At 41.3% G+C, this 23,199-nt stretch overlaps 1 protein-coding gene across 1 annotated transcript in view; it reads right to left on the reverse strand.

Moving 5' to 3' along the window:
• Positions 1-3,513: 3,513 nt before the first annotated feature.
• The window catches only part of itga9 (integrin, alpha 9), a 430,612-nt gene continuing 410,926 nt past the window's right edge, over positions 3,514-23,199 (reverse strand). The window contains exon 28 of the mRNA XM_063054766.1: positions 3,514-13,283. Within this exon, the coding sequence (XP_062910836.1) occupies positions 13,185-13,283 (99 nt within the window). The 3' untranslated portion in view covers positions 3,514-13,184. The remainder of the gene's footprint in view (positions 13,284-23,199) is intronic.

Consider the following 23,199-nt stretch of genomic DNA (forward strand, 5'->3'; position numbering starts at 1 on the left):
GAGGCACTGTTGTGCCTTTTTCACAACACAGCCAGTATGTACAGACCATGTGATATCCTCGGTGATGTTTATGCTGAGGAACTTAAAGCTGTTCACCCTCTCAACCCCAGATCGGTTAACCCATATAAATAGGGAATTTATTGAGGCCAGTGAACTGATTGGAAAAAAGTTGTAAATAGAAACATAGAAAATAGGTGCAGGAGTAGGCCATTTGGCCCTTCGAGCCTGCACCGCCATTCAGTATGATCATGGCTGATCATCCAACTCAGAACCCTGTACCAGCCTTCCCTCCATACCCCCTGATCCCCGTAGCCACAAGGGCCATACCTAATTCTCTCTTAAATATAGCTAATGAACTGGCCTCAACTGTTTCCTGTGGCAGAGAATTCCACAGATTCACCACTCTCTGTGTGAAGAAGTTTTTCCTAATCTCGGTCCTAAAAGGCTTCCCCTTTATCCTCAAACTGTGACCCCTCGTTCTGGACTTCCCCAACATCGGGAACAATCTTCCTGCATCTAGCCTGTCAATCCCTTTAGGATTTTATACGTTTCAATCAGATCCCCCCTCAATCTTCTAAATTCCAACGAGTATAAGTCTAGTTCATCCAGTCTTTCATCATGTGAAAGTCCTGCCATCCCAGGAATCAATCTGGTGAACCTTCTTTGTACTCCCTCTATGGCAAGGATGTCTTTCCTCAGATTAGGGGACCAAAACTACACACAATACTCCAGGTGTGGTCTCACCAAGGCCTTGTACAACTGCAGTAGTACCTCCCTGCTCCTGTACTCGAATCCTCTTGCTATAAATGCCAGCATACCATTCGCCTTTTTCACCGCCTGCTGTACCTGCATGCCCACTTTCAATGACTGGTGTATAATGACACCCAGGTCTCGTTGCACCTCCCCTTTTCCTAATCGGCCACTATTCAGATAATAATCTGTTTTCCTATTTTTGCCACCAAAGTGGATAACTTCACATTTATCCACATTAAATTGCATCTGCCATGAATTTGCCCACTCACCCAACCTATCCAAGTCACCCTGCATCCTCTTAGCATCCTCCTCACAGCTAACACTGCCACCCAGCTTCGTGTCATCCGCAAACTTGGAGATGCTGCATTTAATTCCCTCATCCAAGTCATTAATATATATTGTAAACAACTGGGGTCCGAGCACTGAGCCTTGCGGTACCCCACTAGTCACTGCCTGCCATTCTGAAAAGGTCCCGTTTATTCCCACTCTTTGCTTCCTGTCTGCCAACCAATTCTCTATCCACATCAATACCTTACCCCCAATACCGTGTGCTTTAAGTTTGCACACTAATCTCCTGTGTGGGACCTTGTCAAAAGCCTTTTGAAAATCCAAATGTGATGAGAGAGGGACCTGAAACATCTGAAGACAATTCACAGAGAGGAGTGAGTACTGCACAGACAGTACTTCAGGATCCAGCCTTGGTCCCTGGAGCTGGGAGACAGGAGCACTAACTGCTGTGCTGTCAAGACACTGTCTCAAGTTGGCTGAGCAACATCTCATGTTCAGTCTCGTTAGTCTCCAACCTGATGCATGAACATTGCTTTCTCCCTCTTCTGGTAATTTCCCCCCCCACCACCACGTCTTCTTTTATTCTCCACTCTAGCCCTTCTCTTACTTCTTTTCTACTTATCTGCCTATCACCTCCCCAGACCTCCTCCTTCCCTTTTTCCCATGGTCCGTTCTCCTCTTCTATCAGATTCCTTCTTCTACAATCCTTCTATCTTTTCTACCTGTCACCTCACAGCCTCTTCATCCCGCCTCCCCCACACACCTGGCTTCACCTATCACCTTCTAGCTTGTACTCTGTCCCCTCCCCTCCTTCTGTCATCTTCCCTCTGCCTTTCCAGTCCTGATGAAGGGTCTCAGCCCTAAGCATTGACTGTTTATTCATTTTCATAGATGTTGCCCAACCTGCTGAGTTCCTCCAGCATTTTGTGCGTGTAGCTCTGAATTTCCCACATCTGCAGAATCTCTTGTGTACATCATGTTCCTGTTACTAGCATACTGTTAGAAATGTAACCCTGTCACTTAATGCATAGTGCTCGACAGATCTCTTTTGCCTCTTACCCTCTGGTTAAATTGTACATTCATGGAGCCATCCCGCAACACTATAACTAAAGGGTTATATTTTGGGTGTTCAACTTGTGGAACAGATTCCATTATGAACATACAAAGGAGTTCTGCTAGATAGGATGTGCTACCATTGTAAATACTGTATGCAATTCTGTCATTTGTCTGACTGCATTCAAAATGTTAAAGCAATTCAAACTGTAGTTAATCATTTATTGTTAGATTTGTGTTGAAGGAGAGTGGGATTCTCCTGCACTCTCTCTCCAGCTGTGTGAAAAAAGGCTTTCCTACATTCCAATTACAGCTTTCATATGATTCAGTTTTAATACAGTCACTGCTATATGTGGCTTCACACCATCACCTATCCTTGAGGTAGTAGTTACAGACTCCTCATCAGAAAAACACCTGTTGACCATTACCTTTTACCTTCTATCACTAATTTTGCACCATGGATCCTGTGTGCTGGAACTTTCTGGACCAGCCTTACAGGACCTTGTCAGAAGTCTGACAGAAATCCTATAAACCACACCTATCATTCTTTGTAAATGTGAGTTACCTCTTCCAAAAACTGTGTGACATGATCTCCCCTGTGCAAAACCATGGAGACATTCCCGTGTAAACTTGACACTGATGAATATTGCAAACTACAATTCCATCAATGATTTTGGTAGCATGGTGGTTATTTTACCGGACCAGTAAGCCATAAGCTTGTTCCAATTTTCCTAAAGCATGAGTGCTAATACTATGGCATTCAGTTCAGTTCATTAAAGAAATGAGAAATAATCATAATGGTGACCGTGAAGCTGCAAACCATTGCTAAAAGTCCATCTGATCTTCTGTAAATTGTTTATAAAAACAACTACCAACATTGTGTGGATTTATGCAAATCCAGATAACAACATTATTGAATGTTCTCTGAAATGGGCACTCATATTAAAGGAAGTTACAGAAAAACAAATGTTTGCTTGCCAGCAATGTCCATATCCCAGGAATGAAGACAAGGCTATGGCAGAGTTGGTCCATTTGGCCCATTGAGCCTTTCCATCATGGCTGATTACTATCCCTCTCAACCCTATTCTCCTGTCTTCTCCCCATAATCTTTGATGCCTTGACTAATCTGTTTTAAATATGCCCAATGATTTGGCTTCCACAGCGCTGATGGCAATGAATGCCATAGATTCACTACTCTACATCTGAAGAAATTCCTCCTCATCTCTGTTCCAAATGGAAGTTCCTCTATTCTGAAGCTGTGCCCTCTAGTCCGAGACTCCCCCACCATAGGAAACATCATCTCCACATCCACGTAAATGAATGTGAACAATGTAGAATACCAGAGTAACAATACGAATTAATTTATTATAAAATTGATAGAAATAACAATAAATATACTTTTGAAAGAACAAGCAACAACATGAAAAATCAAATCCCAAATATAATAAAGAAACAGTAGTAGTAGTATCTTCCAATCCAAAGTAAAGCTTAAGACCTTTTGTTGGCTATTAGTATGCAGTACTGTGTGTGCCTAAAATACAACTCAAACAAGGTCAGCAATATGTAAACATTCTGAACTCCACTGGGTTACATAGCATTAGGTCATTCCGATCAGAGATTCAAATTCAGTCCTGTGTGAGTTTAACTGGACGATAGTTAAGGAACTTCATTCATGTTCAAGTAGCCTGAGCTGGGGAATGTCAAGCTCCCACTATTAGATTATTCTTCTAAACATCCACCTGTAACCAAAGATGAACTTCCCCTCAACTCAGAGGGGAAGATTAGTTGTAAAACTCATCACTATTTAATTAAGCAAGCAGATTAATATAAAAATTCCCATAAATACAATATTATTTACTCCAATTCCACTGGAAATTGGTAAAATTATTTCCTTGAAATAAGTTGTGAGCTTGAGACTATTAATTATTGTTTTTTCTTCATTGGCTGTAAAATGTTCTTTGTGTTTTGACACAGAACAAATTTTGCTTCTTTGCAAAATGCAAGAATGAAGCATTCAACCTCACACCTAACTTTCACTAGCAACAATGGAAAAACTTTGAATGGACTACCCATTAACTCTAGCCTGTTTAGTGCAATTGAGAGAGAACAATTTTGCTCCACTTGTCTTTTTAAACAGTAATTTCCGGTTGAAGGGCCTTGTTTGAAGAAACACAGTTCATTCACAATTACAAATGTAGCCCTGCCTTCAATTCACAGTTGTTTGCAGACTAATTGAAGCACAGGAAGATGGATTCACTTGTAAATTGGATTACATAAGACTATGGTAACATGCAGTGTACAAAAGAAATAGTCTAAAACTTAAGGAGAAACAGGGTTACACTTATTTGACTTTGGTGGTGTTAGGATGATTTAATTATAAAATTATTACATATTTAGAGGTTTTCCTTCTGGTCTGGACTGGGAATTTGTTAATTGTTGATCAGACATGATCTAAACCCTGCAACTGGCCTTCAGTTTAGTTTAGGGAATAATTTCCAGAATTGTGAGAAAACTTTTCTGAAGGCTCTTTGGTGGATGAAGATCTTAAATGGATATTACAGACAACAATCTCAAATTTCTGAGGACAAGGCAAAAAAAAATCCAACAGTCAAACAGATCACTCAATTAGTCACAAAACTAGTCAATTACTTGCGGAAGGAAGTAAACATTGTTGGGCACATGATGTAGTCAATATTATATGTACATATTTTGGCATACTCTTTTATAATAGTACAATGATTGCTTAGTCATTTGATTGTGAAATGTTGTGTCTTATAAATATTTTCTCCAAGTTTTATTATTATAATATGAAACTATATTTCAGTTTCCTAAAATTAGTACACCATAATTGAATAATATACAATGTTTTTGTTGAGGAATATTTTAACATACTTTTCAAAAACATGATAACTGATCCACATAAATGAACGAAAGATAACAAAGGAATCACTTTCAAAGCAGCTGATGCAGAAGTCAAATTTAAAATGATGCCCTTATGTCAAATGATATAGAGAAAAGAAATCCAGCAGTTACTATCCAGCCTTGGAAGATTAAGCTACGTAATCTTACTTTGTATTTTGATTTAGCTTGTTATGTATAACATTTGTTTTATCATGTTATTGATAAATCTACACTAACTCAGCACACCAAGAATACAACCTGAATTACGTGAGAAAGATTTGAAACACAGGATTATGTGTGGCATCTGTCATAGAAACTATTGAAATCTGTCCCCCTTGCACTGTGGTATCCATCTGCAGATTAGAAGTTGCTGTGATCAAAGTTATTTTACTCTGAAACCTGTCATGCACAAGTTATTGTGCAAATATTTTGAACCATGCATCAGATAAGCAGAATTGCTTTTGGACATCAATGATCAGAGGTTAATATAGAAATGGGGATAATCTTATGGAATGAAATTCTGATCAGGTAATATTTGCTGTTGGAAGGATAGTTCACAATTTCCATAAGCCCCGTGCTTGGATCTGTTATGGGTTGTATAATCGATTACCATGATTATTGTTACTTAGGCAATTACCAGAATAGCATGAAATTAACTGGAAAGACATTTGATCATTTTTCATCTGGCAATTCATAGATTTTGAATTTGTTCCTACAAGAGAAGCTCTCTTTCATAATAAGGCCCCTCTCTGAATGGTGATTCCACCTCTGCTACACTGGCCAATCTGCTCCTGCTTTTGGAATCACTGACTTCCCCCTCGGCCACCCTGACTACAATTTGCTCATCCCCAGCTTACTTGTTCCTGCAGCTGTTCCTGAGAACTGAACCGATCACACCCGTGGATGCTCTGCCGTGGACCAAGGGCTGTGTATTGGAAAACGGAGGCATTACCATAGCCGAAACACTTGATAAGACATTTTTGAAAAGCAGATTTTACACTTTTCAAAAATATTTTAGGTGTTGATATATTTTAAGTAGCTTTTGTATTAAGTATTTTTGAAAGCTACCACAATACAACTGTAAATATTTTTCTGAAATTTTCCTCTCTTATTCATAAATTAACTGCCATTATTTTTAAATTTGTCCCACAACTTAGGTTTTTTATAATGAGAAATTGTTCAATGAGTCCAAATTCCAGGTCACAGTTTGCTATAACAAAAAGGTTTTATTTCCTATAGGTTAATGCAGTTTACCCATTATTGCTAGATAAATTGAAGCAACCTTGGTTATATCTTAACTTTTTCTCAAAGACTTATCTCAAGATTTAATACTGGAGATCACTATGTCTGATACTGATATTTACTGTCACTAGAGCAGGGGTTTCCAACCAGACCCTCGGTTATTGGTAGGGGTCCATGGTATAAAAAAGGTTGGGAACCCCTGCACTAGAGTGAAGTCATAGAGTTGTGTAGAGTGAAGACAATTTGTCCATGCTGACCAGATTGTGCCCCAGAACTATTCCCATTTGCCTGCATTTGGCCAACATCCATTTAAACCCTACCCGTGATGACCAGAACTGCACACACTATTCCATGTGCAGACTTACCAATGTGTAATATAGCTATTTTCTGCACTCATACTCCATGCGATAATGGTAAGCAAGCATGCCAAATACCTCCTTTACCACCCTGTCTAGCAGCGTCTCCACTTCCAGGGAACTAAGTACTTAAACCCTTAGGTCTGCCCGATCTACAACATTTCCCAGTGTCCTGCCATTTACTGTGCAAGTCCTCCCTTAGTTTACCTTTCAAAAATTCATCACTTTGCTCTTGTCGGATTTAAATTTCATATGCCATTTTTTGGCCCACATCCCCAGATGATCTTGACCTTACTGAATTTTCAGATATCACTCTTTACGTCCCCTATGCCACCAATCTTGGTCACCTACAATCTCCCTAACCATGCCAGCTACTTTGTCATTCAAGGTATTAATATAAATGACAAACTACAATGGACCCAGCACTGATCCCTGTGGCACAGCACTAGTTACAGGTTTCCATTCTGAAAAACAGCTCTGCCCTATTGCCCTCAGACTCTTTACGCTAAACCAACTTTATTTATCCCGTTGTCCAACTCACCTGGATCCCCTGTGATTTCACCTTCTAGACCAGACTATCTTGTGGGGCTTTGCTGAAATCCATATCTACTGCCTTGCCCTCAGCAATCCTCTTCGTGACTGCTTCAAAAACCTCCTCTGCTTCAAGAGACGCAAATCTTCCCCATACCTTTGAAACTCTTCATACTATGCATACCATGGATTGAAATCTTAGTGACTAATGAAGCAGAAATGACAGAAACATGGTACCTCTTGAATATTGGCATATTCAAGCAGCACAGCTGCATTATCTAACAATACAAGATTAGACACTGCCAGTTAATGTGCTAGTAGTAACAAGTTTAATAAATGGACCGCCACAAAAATATTGAGACTTTTTTTTTTCAGTCTTTTAAACTGGAAGATGGGCGAGTCATTAGCTTCATAGCAATTACATTCTTTCAAGATAAAAGTCCAGAGACCAGCTCTTTCTCTTGCCCAGTTATCAAGGTCTGAAATTTAGTTACTGGTTGGAATGTTTACACAATGAGTTTCTGATAGACGTACAGTTGTCCTGTGAGTGTACATTCTCTCCAAAAGTCAAAATAATATTTTCTTATTGACCTGAACTTTCTGTGAACATATGAGTATGGAATAAAAGTACTTGACAAGTTATTTATTTTTGTTGAGGCAGTGACCAGTGCGCTTTATTGAGAAAAATCCATTTTATATTTGTATCTTTTCTTTGACTTGATTACCAACCAATATTGAGGAGCATTCAACCATTATTGCCATTCTATGTATATAAAAAAGCAAGAACCTGACTTCACATTAATTTAGATCCACATTGGAGATTCTGTTGTCATTTCCCCCTGCGCCCCTTGCAGAAGGTAGTGTAGTGGTTAGCACAACACTCCACAGTAGCAGCGATCCAGGTTCAATTCCTGCTGCTGTCCTGTAAAGAGTTTGTACATTCTCCCCGTGACCATGTGGGTTTCCACTGGTTTCCTCCCACAGTCCTGGATGGTGGGTTAATTAGTCTGTAAATTGTTCCATGATTAGGCTAGGATTAAATCAGGGGATTGCTGGGCAGCGAGACTCGAAGGGCCGGAAGGGCCTATTCCAGGCAGTAACTCAGTAAACAAATAATCCTGAATTTCACTCAATCAGGTCGCAGAACTATATAAAAAGTGGTAATTATATTCCCATTTACTTCCCCACTGGGTGTTTGAACCTTGTTAAAATTTACCATTGAGTGCCCTATTAGAATATAATTCCTGCACTCTTTCAATGGAAGAAATACACAATTTATCCGCTAATGCAGACAACAACCTGGTGAAATGCAGGTAGGCTTTTCAGATTTAATTCTGTCCTGCAATCAGTACAATGATGCCCTAAGTGTGATCTAATTCCAGAGACTCACCTTCATGACATAACCTCCAGCAAGCAAATGGCATTACTGCCCCATTCCCCTCACAAGATGTTGCAGTGACCTCCATCTTTGCTTAATGCATATTACCAGCACATGCAAATGAATAAAATCTCCTCCAATGTAAAGCTGTGAATAATTATCACCAACTTCAAGCACGGTCTACTTTGCTAAGTATTGCAATGAATAAATCTTACTGAGAACTTAGTTCACTTCAAGTTTAGGGAGACATTTTGGTTTCCTTATATTACAGACACAAAGATTCACTTTATTTGTCACATGCACATTGAAACATCGAAATATACGGTGAAATGCATCGTTTGCATCAGCATCAAACGCTGCCAGCACAGCATGCCCACAGCTACTACACTTAACATCTTTGGAATGTGGGAGGAAACCAGAGCCAGGGGAGACATGGTCACAGGGAGACTGTTCAGTCCTTACAGACAGTGGCGGAAATCGAATCTGATCTTCAGAACGCTGGTACTGCATTGTGCTACACTGATTACTACACTATTGTGTTATGGAAGGAAGTTCAGTGATGTTGTTATCCGGAGCTTCAGTCAAACAGATTGCAAACTGCATGTAGGTCAACTGGATTTCTTAGTAGGTTTGAATTACCCTCATATATATTGCATCCCACTATAATCCAGTCAGGAAATTAATAACTTACTGACATTTAATAACTGAACCTCATTAATTATGCTTCACAAGAGTATCACCAAACAAAATTTATTTCCGTATCAAGTAAGGAGATGTTGGTAAGAGTCTTTTTAGGACCATCATAAAGCAGGACATGGTGCACGTCCATGCTGACCTATTTGCCCACATTAGGACCATATCCTTCAAAGACATTCCCATTCAATTACTCTACCTGTCTAAAAGCCTCTTAAATGTTGTGATGATAGCTGATTTAACCACTTCCTTTGGCAGCGACTTCCACATATCAACTATTCTTTATGCAATAAACAAACTTACCCTTTAATCCCCCTTTAAAATCCCCTTCCTCTGAACTTAAACCCTCACCTTGATGTACCTAAAATGGGGGAAAGATTGTATTTACTCCCTCTATACCTCTTATAACTTGATATGCCTCTATCAGGTAAACTTAACTCCATCTGGTCAAAGGTGGGATGATTCAATCAGTGGAATGAGCTGATGTTTTGAGTGTCAGAAGGATGGAAGGAAATAACATTGCAATAGCGTGGATGGATTTGAAATCATGGGCGACAATTTCAAAATTTGCTTATTTTGAAGCTAATGTGAGCAATGGGGAAACATAACTGGGTGTGAACTACACAGGGCGGAGAGCAGAATGTTTGAATACCTCAAGCTTATAGAAACTGAAAGAAGGGAGGCTGCTGGAATTGCTTTGGAATAGTTGTGTATTAAGGTAACTAGAACATGAATGAAAGCTCCAGAATTAAACTTTTCATCAGAATGTTTAATATTGCTTTTGTTAGTATATTTCAGTATTGCACAAGCATCTCAGTCACCAGAAAGGTCAAGATTCAGAGAGACTCAAGGATTTCCCTTCATGACACTATTGAAGCGGAATCAACAAGGTCAACACATTCCAAATATACACAAACCACAGGAATTAATCCTCCCTACTCCAATACAAGAATCTATGCAAATATGACCAGGCCACTCAGTCACTCAAACCTGATTCACCTTCCAAAATGATCATGGCTAACAACACACACAAAATGCTGGAGGAACTCAGCGGGTCAGGCAGCATCTATGAAAATGAATAAACAGTTGATGGGTCAGGCTGAGACAGGAAAGGAAGGGGGAAGATGCCAGAATAAAAAGGTGGGGGGAAGGGAATGAGGATAAGCTAGAAGGTGAGAGCACTTCCTCCCTCACCTCCATTCAGGGTCCTAAAGAGTCCCTCCAGGTGAGGCAACACTTGACCTCTGAATCTGTTAGGGTCGTCTATTGTATCTAGTGCTCCTGATGCAGCCACCCCTACATTGTTGAGACTGGACATAAATTGGGGAATGTTTTGTCGAGCACCTCCGCTCCATCTGCCAAAAGCAAAATTTCTGGGTTTCCAACCATGTTAGTTCAAATCTGCATTTGATATGTTTGTCCTGCAATGATGAAGCCAGATCAGGGTGGAGGAGCAACACCTCATATTCCATCTAGGTAGCCTCCAACCTGATGATATGAACATTGATTTCTTCTTCAAGTAATTTCATTTTCTCTTTTTTTCTTTTCCCTTCCCCCTTCTGCCTTCTATTGCCCTCTTGGCCTCTTACCCTTACCTCACCTTCCTATCACCTCCCCGTGGAGCTGCTCCTTCTTCCCTTTCTCCCATGGTCCACTCTCCTCCCCTGTCAGATTCCTTATACTCCAGCCCTTTACCTTTCCCACCCACCTGGCTTCACCTATCACCTTCAAGTTTATAAGTTTAATTACCATTTCAACCATACCCTAACACAGGCAAATTAAACTGTGTTACTCTAGAGGCAAGGTGGAAAGTACAGAACCAACAGTCACACACAGCACAAGGTGCATACAGCTCAAGTAAGATAGCAGTAAAATACAGGCACACAAAAAAAGCCCATGGCTGAGTCCATGGGCGTTGCAGCTGAATGAGTCACACTGGAGGGCAGCACCAGCCCCAGCCCCAGCACGGAGGCTGCACCAGCTGCCTCTATCACTCCAGTGGAACGCAGCAACTTCGACGCCTCTCTCCTGGCTGGCTGCAAACAGGTGACACTGCGGCTTGATGCCTAGTCCTTGCTATGACTGAGACCGTGAAGCTCCCCCCACTGTCCAACCTACCATCTGCCAATAAACCAGTGAATCCAGCTTGCAGCAATTCCACATTAACAATGTCCAACAGGGTTTTGCATTCACAAGACAATCACACGCTGTTAGGCCGCACACTACATTCGCACATCAACACCGACTCTCTGACATAAACAGCAGCACAATCCACACCAAGTCCAGATCCTTCAGCTTCTCTGCCAACAAGCAACTCGCTGATGGGGTACACCTGAAGTACTTTGAGTTTTTAATGTCCAGCAAGATCTTGCAATCGCAAAAAATACGTTTAAGAAAAGTCAATAACACCCTTGGTTGCCTCTGTAAAAGCCACTGCATCTGAGCATGCTGCTAACTTACCTTCTAGCTTGTCCTCCTTTCCTTCCCCCCACCACCTTTTTATTCTGGCAACTTCCTCCTTCCTTTCCTGTCTTGTCTTGGCCTGAAACATCGTTCCCATAGATGCCGCCTGACCTGCTGTGTTACTCTGGAGTTCCAGCATCTGCAGAATTTCCTGTTTATGATCATGGCTCATCTACATTAGGCTTTTTCTCTTCTACCATGCCAGTTGCCCACAGCCCTCAATTCCTCAAGCAATCAAAATTTATCCCGTTTAATTCACTGACCTCCTCACCACCTGCAAATGCTCCTCCCATTATTTTCTACCACATATATCTTAAACTTTCAGTTCTGCTATCAGCAGATGCTTCACAATAAACCTCCTCACACTTTTCCTCAGTCGTCAAACTTTTGATATTTCCCGCTTGACTCTGTTTTCACTCCAGTCCTTATTCCTCTCCCTTGTCACTCTCCTCTCATCTCATTCAACAAATATTTCTGTGATAACTTGGTGTGTGAGGAGTGTTTTAGGAATCCTGTAGAAATACAGAAGCTGTTTTACTCCTTTCTTTATCAGTTTTCTCCCAAATTTTGTGGAAGTTTTGTGCTATTGCCTGCATACTAGTCCACAAACTACTTTCTCTGCAGATGCAGGTAGACAGCCATTGTTCCTGTCTTGAGATCCAGTGGTAAAAGTCAGTATGTTATTCATCTGTTAGAGATTACCATAGACACACTTTATTCTAAACAAATGACACATGGTATAGTTTCAGCTGATGAGGGGAGAAGTCTCTGAATTATGGCCTGACACAGAAATCATTTTCTTGGAGCTAACTAGAGCATGGAGGCCTTTAATAATTCCTCAGCTGCTCCCAACTTCCATAATAGGCTGAAAAGTATATTTTATATAGTGTACAGCAACACAATCTCACTGTTTCAGACAGCAGATAATGGAAAAGAGTTTGAGGCAAAGTGCAAAGTATGTACAGTACTGAAAGTGGTAGATAACTCTGCAAGTGGTCATGAATTTCATCACCAAGATTGACCTTACTGCAAAGAGCTTCTGGCGAAACAGCTTCTTTATCAAATTGTCATCACTCAGGCTCCGAGCAAGACATCAGTGCAGTGAGTCTGATAAACAACTGAATATGAGTAAATTACATTTGGATAAAAACTTTTGGATAAAAATATAAAGGAATAAACATTTGAACAGACAAGTTCTTCTCTTATAAAAATATTTGCTTTTCTTTACTGAACACACAAAGAGAATTTATCTCCTGAGGGCTATATTGTTGCAAATCCTATTCTCTTCCATTCTTAGTCTCCACAGCACTTTGTTTTCTTAATTCTTAAAGGAAGCTCAAGCACCACACAACAGATCTTCTGCTTGGTGTGTCTGCCTCAGGAACACTTCCAGCTGCTGAATTACACAAATATTCAATTATCAGTTCTCCAAAAAATCTGGAGAAGGATCCCTTCTTCCATATATGGAAGGCTCTGGAGCAGGGTCAATTATCTGCTGCATGTCACATGATTTAATTCTCTGGAGCTCACTGGTCTTTCTGGAGCCAGTCCCAGCTTTCTTCACTGTCCTTCCTGTTCTTCTCAGCTTCAATGATTTCTTTGTACCTTCGGCGAAAGAAGCCCATCTAGTCAAAAGAGAAAAGCAAGATGTATCAGGATCCAAAATAAATACACGTAGTTTTGGAATGACTTACTAGATCTTCGTTTTGGCAAATGTAATTATGATCAGTGTTGGACTTTTACCCCTTGCACAATGTGATTTATTTTGTATTTAATCATCATCAGAGATTATTATGTTTTAATCCACCGACACCAGTATCATCAAATTCACTGGGCAGTGAGTGAGTCTGAGGCTACGTCCACACTAGACCGGATAAATCCGTAACCGAAGCTTTTTCTCTTCATTTTGACCCTCCGTCCGTACTGAAACGGCATTTTACTCCCCTGAAAACGCAGCTTTTCTAAAACGCTCTCCAGAGTGTTTAAATCTGAAAACGCCGGTTGGGCGTTGTAGTGTGTAACCAGAAGTTTTAAAAAAACCTGTCGTCCCTTTCATCGGTGAAGAGACTATGACTGTAGGAAATGTTTCCAGGGCGACCCCACTGTGGGAGTGGGGAAGACGTTGGTGGGGCCACCCAGGGGTCTGTGTGTCCGTCTGTGTAGCTATTGTAGTGGCTGTGAGGCTGGTATTGTGGCGGTGAAAAGTACTGGGGTGGTGCCATCATATTCCTCATCATTGCAAATCCCTCTGCAACAGAGTTAGTTTTTCATAAACACAAAATACTCTGCAGATGCTGGGGTCAAAGCAACACTCACAACACGCTGGAGGAACCCAGCAGGTCGGGCAGCATCAGTGGAAATGATCAGTCAACGTTTCGGGCCGGAACCCTTCATCAGGACTGTAGAGGGAAGGGGCAGAGGCCCTTTAAAGAAGGTGGGGGAGGGTGGGAAGGAGAAGGCTGGTAGGTACCAGGTGAAAAACCAGTAAGGGGAAAGATAAAGGGGTGGGGGACGGGAAGCTGGGAAGTGATAGTCAGGCAAGGTGAAGAAAGAATAAGGGAAAACACAATGGGTAGTAGAAGGAGGCGGAACCATGAGGGAGGTGATGTGCAGCTCAGGGAGGGGGCAAAGTGACATAGGGATAGAGGAAGGGAGGGGGAGGGAATTACCAGAAGTTGGAGAATCCTATGTTCACACCAAAGGACGGTATATGAGGCATTGCTCCTCCAACCTGAATTTAGCCTCATCATGGCAGTAGAGGTGGCCATGTTTGGACATATCTGAATGGGAGTGGGATGCAGAGTTGAAGTGGATGGCTACTGGGAGATCCTGTGTGTTGTGGCGGACAGAGCCGAGGTGCTCGACGAAGCGGTCCCCCAATCTGCGTCGGGTTTCACCGATGTAGAGGAGGACGCACCGGGAGCACCGGATGCAATAGATGACCCCAACAGACTCAGAAGTGAAGTGTTGCCTCACCTGGAAGGACTGTCTGGGGCCCTGAATGGTGACAAGAGAGGAGGTGTAGGGACAGGTGTAGCACTTGGGCTGACAGGGATAAGTGTCGGGTGGGAGATCTGTGGGGAGGGACGTGTGGATCAGGGAGCCGCGGAGGGACCGATCCCTGCGGAAAGCAGAGAGGGGTGGAGAGGGAAAGACGTGCTTAGTGGTGGGGTCCTGTTGAAGGTGGCGGCAGTTGCGGAGGATAATGGGCTGGATCTGGAGGCTGGTGGGGTGGTAGGTAAGGACAAGGGGAACTCTGTCCCTGTTGTGGTGGCGGGAGGATGGGGTGAGAGCCGAAGTGTGGGAAATGGAGGAGATGCGGGTGAGGGCACCATTGATGACAGCAGAAGGGAAACCACTATCCTTGAAGAAAGAGGACATTTGAGATGTCCTGGAACGGAAAACCTCATCCTGGGAGCAGGTGCGGCAGAGACAGAGGAACTGGGAATAGGGAATGGCATTTTTGCATGTGGCGGGGTGGGAAGAGGTATAGTTGAGGTAGTTATGAGAGTCAGTGGGCTTGTAGAAGATGTCGGTGGACAGTCTGTCTCCAGAGATGGAGACCGAGAGATCGAGAAAGGGGAGAGAAGGTCCGAGATAGACCAAGTGAATTTGAGGGCTGGGTGGAAGTTAGAAGTAAAGTCGATGAAATTGACGAGCTCAGCATGGGTGCAGGAAGCAGCACCAATGTAGTCGTCAATGTACCGAAGGAAAAGTTGGGGAGCAATACCAGAATAGGTTTGGAGCACAGACTGTTCCACATAACAAACGAAGAGGCAGGCACAGCTAGGGCCCATGTGAGTTCCCATAGCTACACCCTTGGTCTGAAGAAAGTGTGAAGAGCCAAAAGAGAAGTTACTGAGTGTAAGAACCAGTTCCGCCAACCGGAGGAGGGTAGTGGTGGTGGGGAACTGGTGAGGTCTATTATCCAGAAAGTAGCAGAGGGCTTTGAGGCCTTCTTGATGAGGAATGGAGGTGTATAGGGATTAGACATCCATAGTGAAAATGAAGCGGTCAGGACCGGGGAACTGGAAGTTATTGAAGAGGTGGAGGGCATGGGATGTATCCCGGATATAGGTGGGGAGGGACTGAACTATGGGTGACAAAATGGAGTCCAGGTAGACAGATACAAGTTCGGTGGGACAGGAGCAGGCAGAAACTATGGGTCTACGGGAAAGTCAGGCTTGTGGATCTTGGAGAGGAGATAAAACCAAGCGGTACGGGGTGTGGGAATTATGAGTTTAGCGGCTGAGGATGGAAGGTCTCCAGAGTTGATAAGGGCCGTGATGGTACGGGAGACAATGGTTTGATGTTTTTTGGTGGGCTCCTGTTCCAGGGGTAAGTAAATAGAAAGAAGGTACCTGGTTTTTCACCTGGTACCTACCAGCCTTCTCCTTCCCACCCTCCCCCCACCTTCTTTATAGGGCCTCTGCCCCTTCTCTCTACAGTCCCGACAAAAGGTTCCGGCCCAAAACGTCGACTGATCATTTCCAAGGATGCTGCCCAACTTGCTGAGTTCCTCCAGCGTGTTGTCAGGGTTAGTTTTTCAATGTTCGTCATCTGCCGGGTCATACTGTCCGTGAACTCCCTGTCGCTTGCCTCCATACGCTCCAGTATTTTTTTTTAGTTTTAAGTCCTCCTGCGCGAGAGCCAACAGCTGTCCGTCGTTTGGCAATTTCCTTTTAAGTTTTTCTAGTCTGTAACTGGATAAACGCGCAGCAAGTACAGGTCCACAATCCCTTATCCAAAATCCTTGGGGCCAGTTGCATTTCGGAATTCAGAATTTTTCAGATTTCAGACCCCCCCCGCCCATAACAAAAAACACGTAAGCTCAAGTCCCTTATTTATCCTGTTTTAGCTGTGGACTTTAAGACCCAGCAGCGCACCAAACCTACGCACATCCTCCCGTATACTTTAAATCATCTCTAGATTATTTATAATACCTAATATAATGTAAATGCTAAGTAAATAATTGTTATACTGTATTGTTTAGGGAATAATGACAAGAAGAAATTTTATTTCCAGCAAAAACATTCAATAAAACATAAAAATATACAGCTTCAAACAAACCAAATCAAACACATGGTAAATGACTTATTGGAATAAATGTAGAACGTCACTGTCACTGTCACTATAAAACTTCAGTAACTTGTCTTTCTGTTTATTTAAATCATATACAGTGGTAGTTCGAACACTATTTTCTTCAGTAAGACGCCGCACATACACACCACGATCAAGCTTCTACAATAACTCCACTTTCTGCGTTATTGATAATGATAAATGTTTCCTTCTCTTTTTCTCATTGTTACCCATAGGGTATCTGCAGCTCTTTTTGACAATTAAACACAAAGTCCAGTGAACACAAAATATCAGGAAAAGCAAATGCACGTGTAACCAGTACGAGCGCTGAGCCACAACTGACGTCTGGCGGCCTCTGCTAGTGCTGCCACGTCACACCTGAGTGACGCCAGCTGTCAGCGAAAAAAACTTCAGTTTTCGGAGCTTTTTGGATTTCAGAATTTCAGATAAAGGAATGTGCACCTGTATACCGTTTCCTCTTCACTTGTTTTCTGTAGATGTGTCCTGCGCGTGCCCAGTAGGAGGAGATTCACCCAAATACCCGTTTTAATGTGGACGGAGGTATTTTCAAAAACGCCTGGTGTGGACGCCTATTGTTTTTACGAGAAACCGGCATTTTCAAAATTATCCATTCTAGTGTGGACGTAGCCTGAGTGACTCATGTTGATGTTGCATTCATCCCAGGAAATCTTAGTGAACCTATTCCTTTACACAAGGTCAACTGAAGTGACCTTTAAAGGCAGAATATCTGTGTATTGCCAGGAACACCGAGCATGAAGGGTCTGTGAGGAACAGTTATTTTGCAGCACCTTCATCAAGTTCAAATTTAAGTAAAATCAGTTAGATCACTGACAAAATGGAGACTGTGTTGGCAACAATCATCATGTGATCATGCGAAAACATAAATGAGAAGCAAAATATTAGTGGCCAATATTTTGTGCAGTGATTATGGAATGAGTTGCCAGGTCATGTGGTGCATATGAGCTCAATGTCAACGTTTAAGAGACGTTTGGATTGGTACATGGATGGAAGGGGTAAGAAGGGCTCTGGTCCCAGTGCAGGTCGATGGGGGTAGGCAGTTTAAATGGTTTGGCACAGACTAGATGGGCCAAAGAGCCTGTTTTGGTGCTGTACTCTCCTATGACTCTATGACTTTAATACTATTAATGGTATCTAGAAATTTGTCTCCTGTCATCAGCACTAAATGTGTTATACTGTAGCGGCCACTTAAAATTAAGCACTGCAATTTACAAAATGCTAAACTAAACATGAACATTAACTGTTATTTCATATCGAGTTTTGTGGTAAATGAGCAGACTCGTTTATGCCACAATTCCAGTAGAATGGTAAACTTAACATGAAATATACGTCAGTGAATCAGTTCTCAGGTGCACTCCCTATGGGAGCAGCCAGCATTGTAAGCTCTCAACTTTGCCTGTTTTTGTTTATTTGTGGTTTGCTCTGGCTTACGTAAATCTCAACGATCATGCTGAAAACTTGAGGACATGTTCATGCCAGCAAGTCTCTCCTTTCAGCTGCTATTTTTTTATACAAGTCTAATTTAAACTTCTTACCAAAAGTTCACATTTTTGACAGCATTCACAGAGAGCAAGGGATGTGAAACAACCTCCACAGCCCCTCTGCCTCAGGTGAAATCAGACCCCGACAACTAAGCCTGACATCTGGCCTCACTTTAAACTTATACAGGGAAATCTGATCTCAATTGAGGGAAAAGTCTAGGAACACAACAATTTTCATGGTCCAAGCAATTTTCACCATTTCCGTAAATAATTGTTTGATCAGAACTGCTTTCTACCATAAATATTATTATATCCATAAAAATAAATCAAAGTGCAGCTTTGTTAAGTGTACAGGATTATTAACAGTTGTGGGGAACTGACACTAATTTTGAAAGACTTTAAGCTTCTGTAATGTTTGATAATAACATTTTCTTTGAATTACTTACAAGGTAATTTTCTGATTTTATGCTTGCATTAGAAAATTAGCTTTCATGTCAAAGAGAAACATATAAAGCTTTGAAATCTGAAATATAAACAGGCAGTGCTAGGAAATACAGTGTCAGCGCTAGAAACAGAAAAGATAAATATTTGCAAATTCTCCAGAATGATACACTTTGGAGACGATTGAGAACTTGTAAAGTATGGTCATGGGCTCATGCAGCACCCAGAATCTCCTGCCTACATTATTCATGAAGTACCCGTCTGTATTAACTCTGTTTACCAGCTTTCTCTGCCTTAGCAATTCAAATGCTTATCTAGATACTGAAATGTTGCTGAGAGTTTCACCATCCACCATCCTCTCAGCAGTACACTCCAAACTCAACCGTCCTCTTGGTAAAAGCAACATCTTCTCCAACCCCCAAAAAACATACATTTATTCCTTTTCTTAAACCTACACCCTCTGGTTACTGACAGCCCTGCTATGGGGGAAAGGTTTACTACTGGCCATCTTTTCAACCACCCCCCCTCCCTGAATAATTTTGGACACCTCTCTCAGATCCCACCCACACTCCAGCCTTCTCTACTCCAAGTAAAGAAAGCCATCTTCTTTTGACAGAAATGCTCCATCCCATGCAACATCTTGGTGAACGTACTCATGTCCTTTCTACATTGTGGTGACCAAAGCTGTGTAGATGTGGTCTCATCAATATTTTATAAACTGCACCACAACCTCCCACCTCATTATATTTGTTTTTATTTTATGTTCTGACTTATGAACATCAGCATTCATTACCACCATATTCAATTGTGCTGCCATCTTCCGGAAACATTATGTGGAAATGGTACAGCAAAACTACACAGAACTGTTAGGGCATATTCTGAAGTTATGGTATATAGCAAATATCAATTTCAACAGCAAGAAATCTTCAGACCTGAATGTGGATTGTAGATTGAATTTTAAATGGAGCTCAGAACAATGGCCTTCCTGGGGCTGCAGATTGGGGTTGATTTCAAACCAGGAAAACATCCATTCTCCTGAGATGTCTGCATATGCATGAATGCAGCTAGAGAGACAGAGGTGATTAATTGTGTGTGTGTGTGTGTGTGTGTGTGTGTGTGAGAGAGAGAGAGAGAGAAAATATGAACAAATGGATGAATTCAGGTGTTTGAAACTAAAAGAAAGCAGTATGAAAGCATTGTAACTATAGAAATTGTCCTGTTGTGACCTCTGTTCTTTAACATACAAACTGTGATGTAATATTAAATCAGGAGGTCTTTTCTTCCAAGAATGTCTCCAGTGTGACGCCTGCTTGTGGTCTGAAATAAAGACTGATATGCACCAGCTTCATTGTCTCTCTGGTATCTTCATTCACAGTCACAACAGGAACAAGGCTTTTAATGGACAGGTTGTTTGGTCACCATCTTCCAATTAAATAGTGTGGGGTGGGTGCAGTGGCGAGGAGAACTTTAGACAGTTAAGTGGAAAGGATGTAAGAAAACAGTGTAGGGTAGTAAAATGGAGGGCAGTAGCAAGACTGTGATAGGAAGAGAGAAAACATCCAGCTGTAAGAGTGCCCCTTCCACTAGATTCGAACAGGAAAGACTATTAATAAAAACTTCAAAGCTCTGTATCTGTATGTAGACAGCAAGGCAAATTGTTGGCACTGATAGAAATAACAACAAATGATTTTATAGCCAATTCAAAGCAAGCAACAATGAGATTTAATGTTAACAGTTCGGAGGAAAGGCAGACATGGAGATGGTTAGCTGTGATAATAAATAATGATATCTCCAGTGAGAAATGATCTTGGCTCAAAGTATCAAAGTATTTCATCTGTTTTGGTGAAGTTTAAAAATAGCAATGGAAAAAAAATCACTGCAGGAGTAGTCTAAAGGTCTTCCAACAGTAGCTATATTGTAGGATTGAATATAAATGAAGAAATAATGCAAGTGGAAGGAACTACAGTGATCGTGAGTACCTTTAACCTTCAAATAGATGACAAAGTTAATCTTCAGAATGGATTCATGATTTTATTTGGAACTGTTTCTAAGAATTGCAGGGAACAGGCTGTTTCAGATTTGGGTATGTTAATAAGGGGTTAATTAATAATACAGAACCCTCTAGGAACAATGATCATAATATCATAGAGTTTCGTTTTGAGTTTGAAAGTGAGAAACATGTGGCCGAAACAGATGACTTAGCTTAAGGAGAGGCAGAAAGATTTAAAAGGAGGATTGGAAAAAACAGACAGGGAAAATAGATCATAATGTAAGTTGCTCATTGAGGTGTACTGTAATTAAGAAGTTGCTTTAGTGTTTTCAACAATGATATATTCCTTTGAGGTATAAAAATATGAAGGATGATCCAATCATGCCTAGGCAGGGAAGCCCAAGAAGGTCAATGATGTTAAAAGTCATAGAGTTGCCAAGCACATCCATGCAAACCTGTTTGCCCATCAATACTACTCCATTTGCCCACATTAGGGCAGTATCTCTCTATGCCTTGCATACTTATGTGTCTGTCTTAATATCTTTTAAACATGGTAATCTGATTCCAACACTTCCTTTGCCAGCATGTTCCAAATATTGCTGATTACTCTGTGTAAAAAAAACTTACCCCTCAGATGTCCCTTAAAACTATTTCTCACCATAAAATTATGTCACCTATTTACAGTAGATTCAGGCTAATTGGGCCATCGGTTAATCGGGGCAGCCACTTATTTCGGACAACTCTTAAAGAACAAAAACTAATTGAGAAAATAGCCAGGATTCTCTTTGTTTATTTGGGACACATAATCAGGGCAGGAGACTAGAACACTTTCTAACCCACATCAGTTGTGTGCACTTGAGTGTCTGTTAGATGCAACACTGTTTTTAAATAGCATCAGTTGTGTATGTTTGTGTTGAAAAAACAATGATTTTTGTTACTGATAGTTGGTGAAAAATAAGCAGTAAGACCATCCAGAATTGTTTTCCTCACTGTAGTTTCAAGCATTCAGGCTTGGAGATCCCAGAACCGGCCTGGAGTGAAAATAAAATGATTTCGCTTCTTCAGCAAGTTAGGGACTATGAAGAATTTGAAGGTATTGGCAATCATTTGAATGTTACAATGAAAATGAAGATTTGGAGGACGCAATCATCAACAGAATTGTATGATGACAGTCCATTATCTGCACTAGGTGTCTCTGCCGATTTTGTTCATTTACAGTCAAAAGAACGTGATGCTGATTAATTCCTTCACTGGTAAGTATTAAGAGCAAATACAGTTTTATAGAACTGAGGTAGCATTGGTAGTGTTCTACTTTGTTGTGTATTTCACTTTAATACATAAATTGTTACTCAGTTTGTGCTTTTATATATTTTTAAATATTTTCATAATATTTTTAACTGTGGCTAACTGGCCCAAAATGTACTAGTCCCCATGGGTCCCAATTAACCAGAATCCACTGTAATTACCAAAGGAGAAAGATTTTGATTATTGATCTTATCTGTGCCACTCATAATATTATTTTCTTCTATAAGATCATCCCTCAGCCTCCTTCACTAGAGGGAAAACAAGCCTATCCCATCCCTCCCTATAACTAAACAAACTGCAGTGTGGATGAGGACCTGATTCAACAATCAACCTCATAATTTAGAATTTACATAATCTGGTATTTAGTGAGTGTGACAGCACTTTCACGGAACTTGTCTCTGAAAAATCAAGCTTCTCTATATCCCAAATATAGCACTGAGTAGTGAGATAAGTGCAAAGAAATAGCTTGATATCGATTTCAATATGATCATGTATGATCATGTACCACTAATTCATTCATGGGGTCAAGCTGCTGCTTGCTGGTTCAACAACATTAATTGGCCTAAACCAAGCAGCTTGCTATATTATTGCTTAGGTTTCAGGTTCACACATAGGCCAGACAAGATAAGAAGACCTAATTTTCTTGCAAAATATAAACTGCTGGAAAAACTAAACGGGTCAAGTAGGATCTGTGGAGGCAAAGGGATCGTTTCAGTTTCAGATCCTGCATCGGGACTGAAAGTGGACAGGGACAACAGCCAGTATAAAGAAATGAGAGGGGGTAGGAAGACAAAGGCTAGTATAGATAACATATTAAGTACAGATGACCTGCATATGGAGACAGTTGGGAGAGGGAGAGGGGAGTGTGTTGAGAAAGGAGCTGGTATGTGGTCAGTGAAAACACACATGGGAGAGAAAAAATTAGGTACATGGAATAGGTGGGTGAGTGGAGATGGAGGTTAGATCTTGCTTGGTAGTTGATAGCTGGAACCAGATAGGAGAAGGATGATGGCCCGATGGAACCAAGTGGAGATGGGGAAGGTATAGTAAAGGTGGACCAAGAGAGAAGATACACAATTGGACAGGTACATGAGTGATTGTTGATTGAACCAGGTGAGGGACGGTCTTGAAAATGAGGAGGAGAGGAATGGAAAGGGTGAACAAAGGGAGAGAGAATTTGATTTCCTTCCCTGAAGGACAAAGTGA

Source organism: Mobula hypostoma, chromosome 1 (genome assembly GCF_963921235.1).
Source record: "Mobula hypostoma chromosome 1, sMobHyp1.1, whole genome shotgun sequence".
Classification (NCBI taxonomy): domain Eukaryota; kingdom Metazoa; phylum Chordata; class Chondrichthyes; order Myliobatiformes; family Myliobatidae; genus Mobula; species Mobula hypostoma.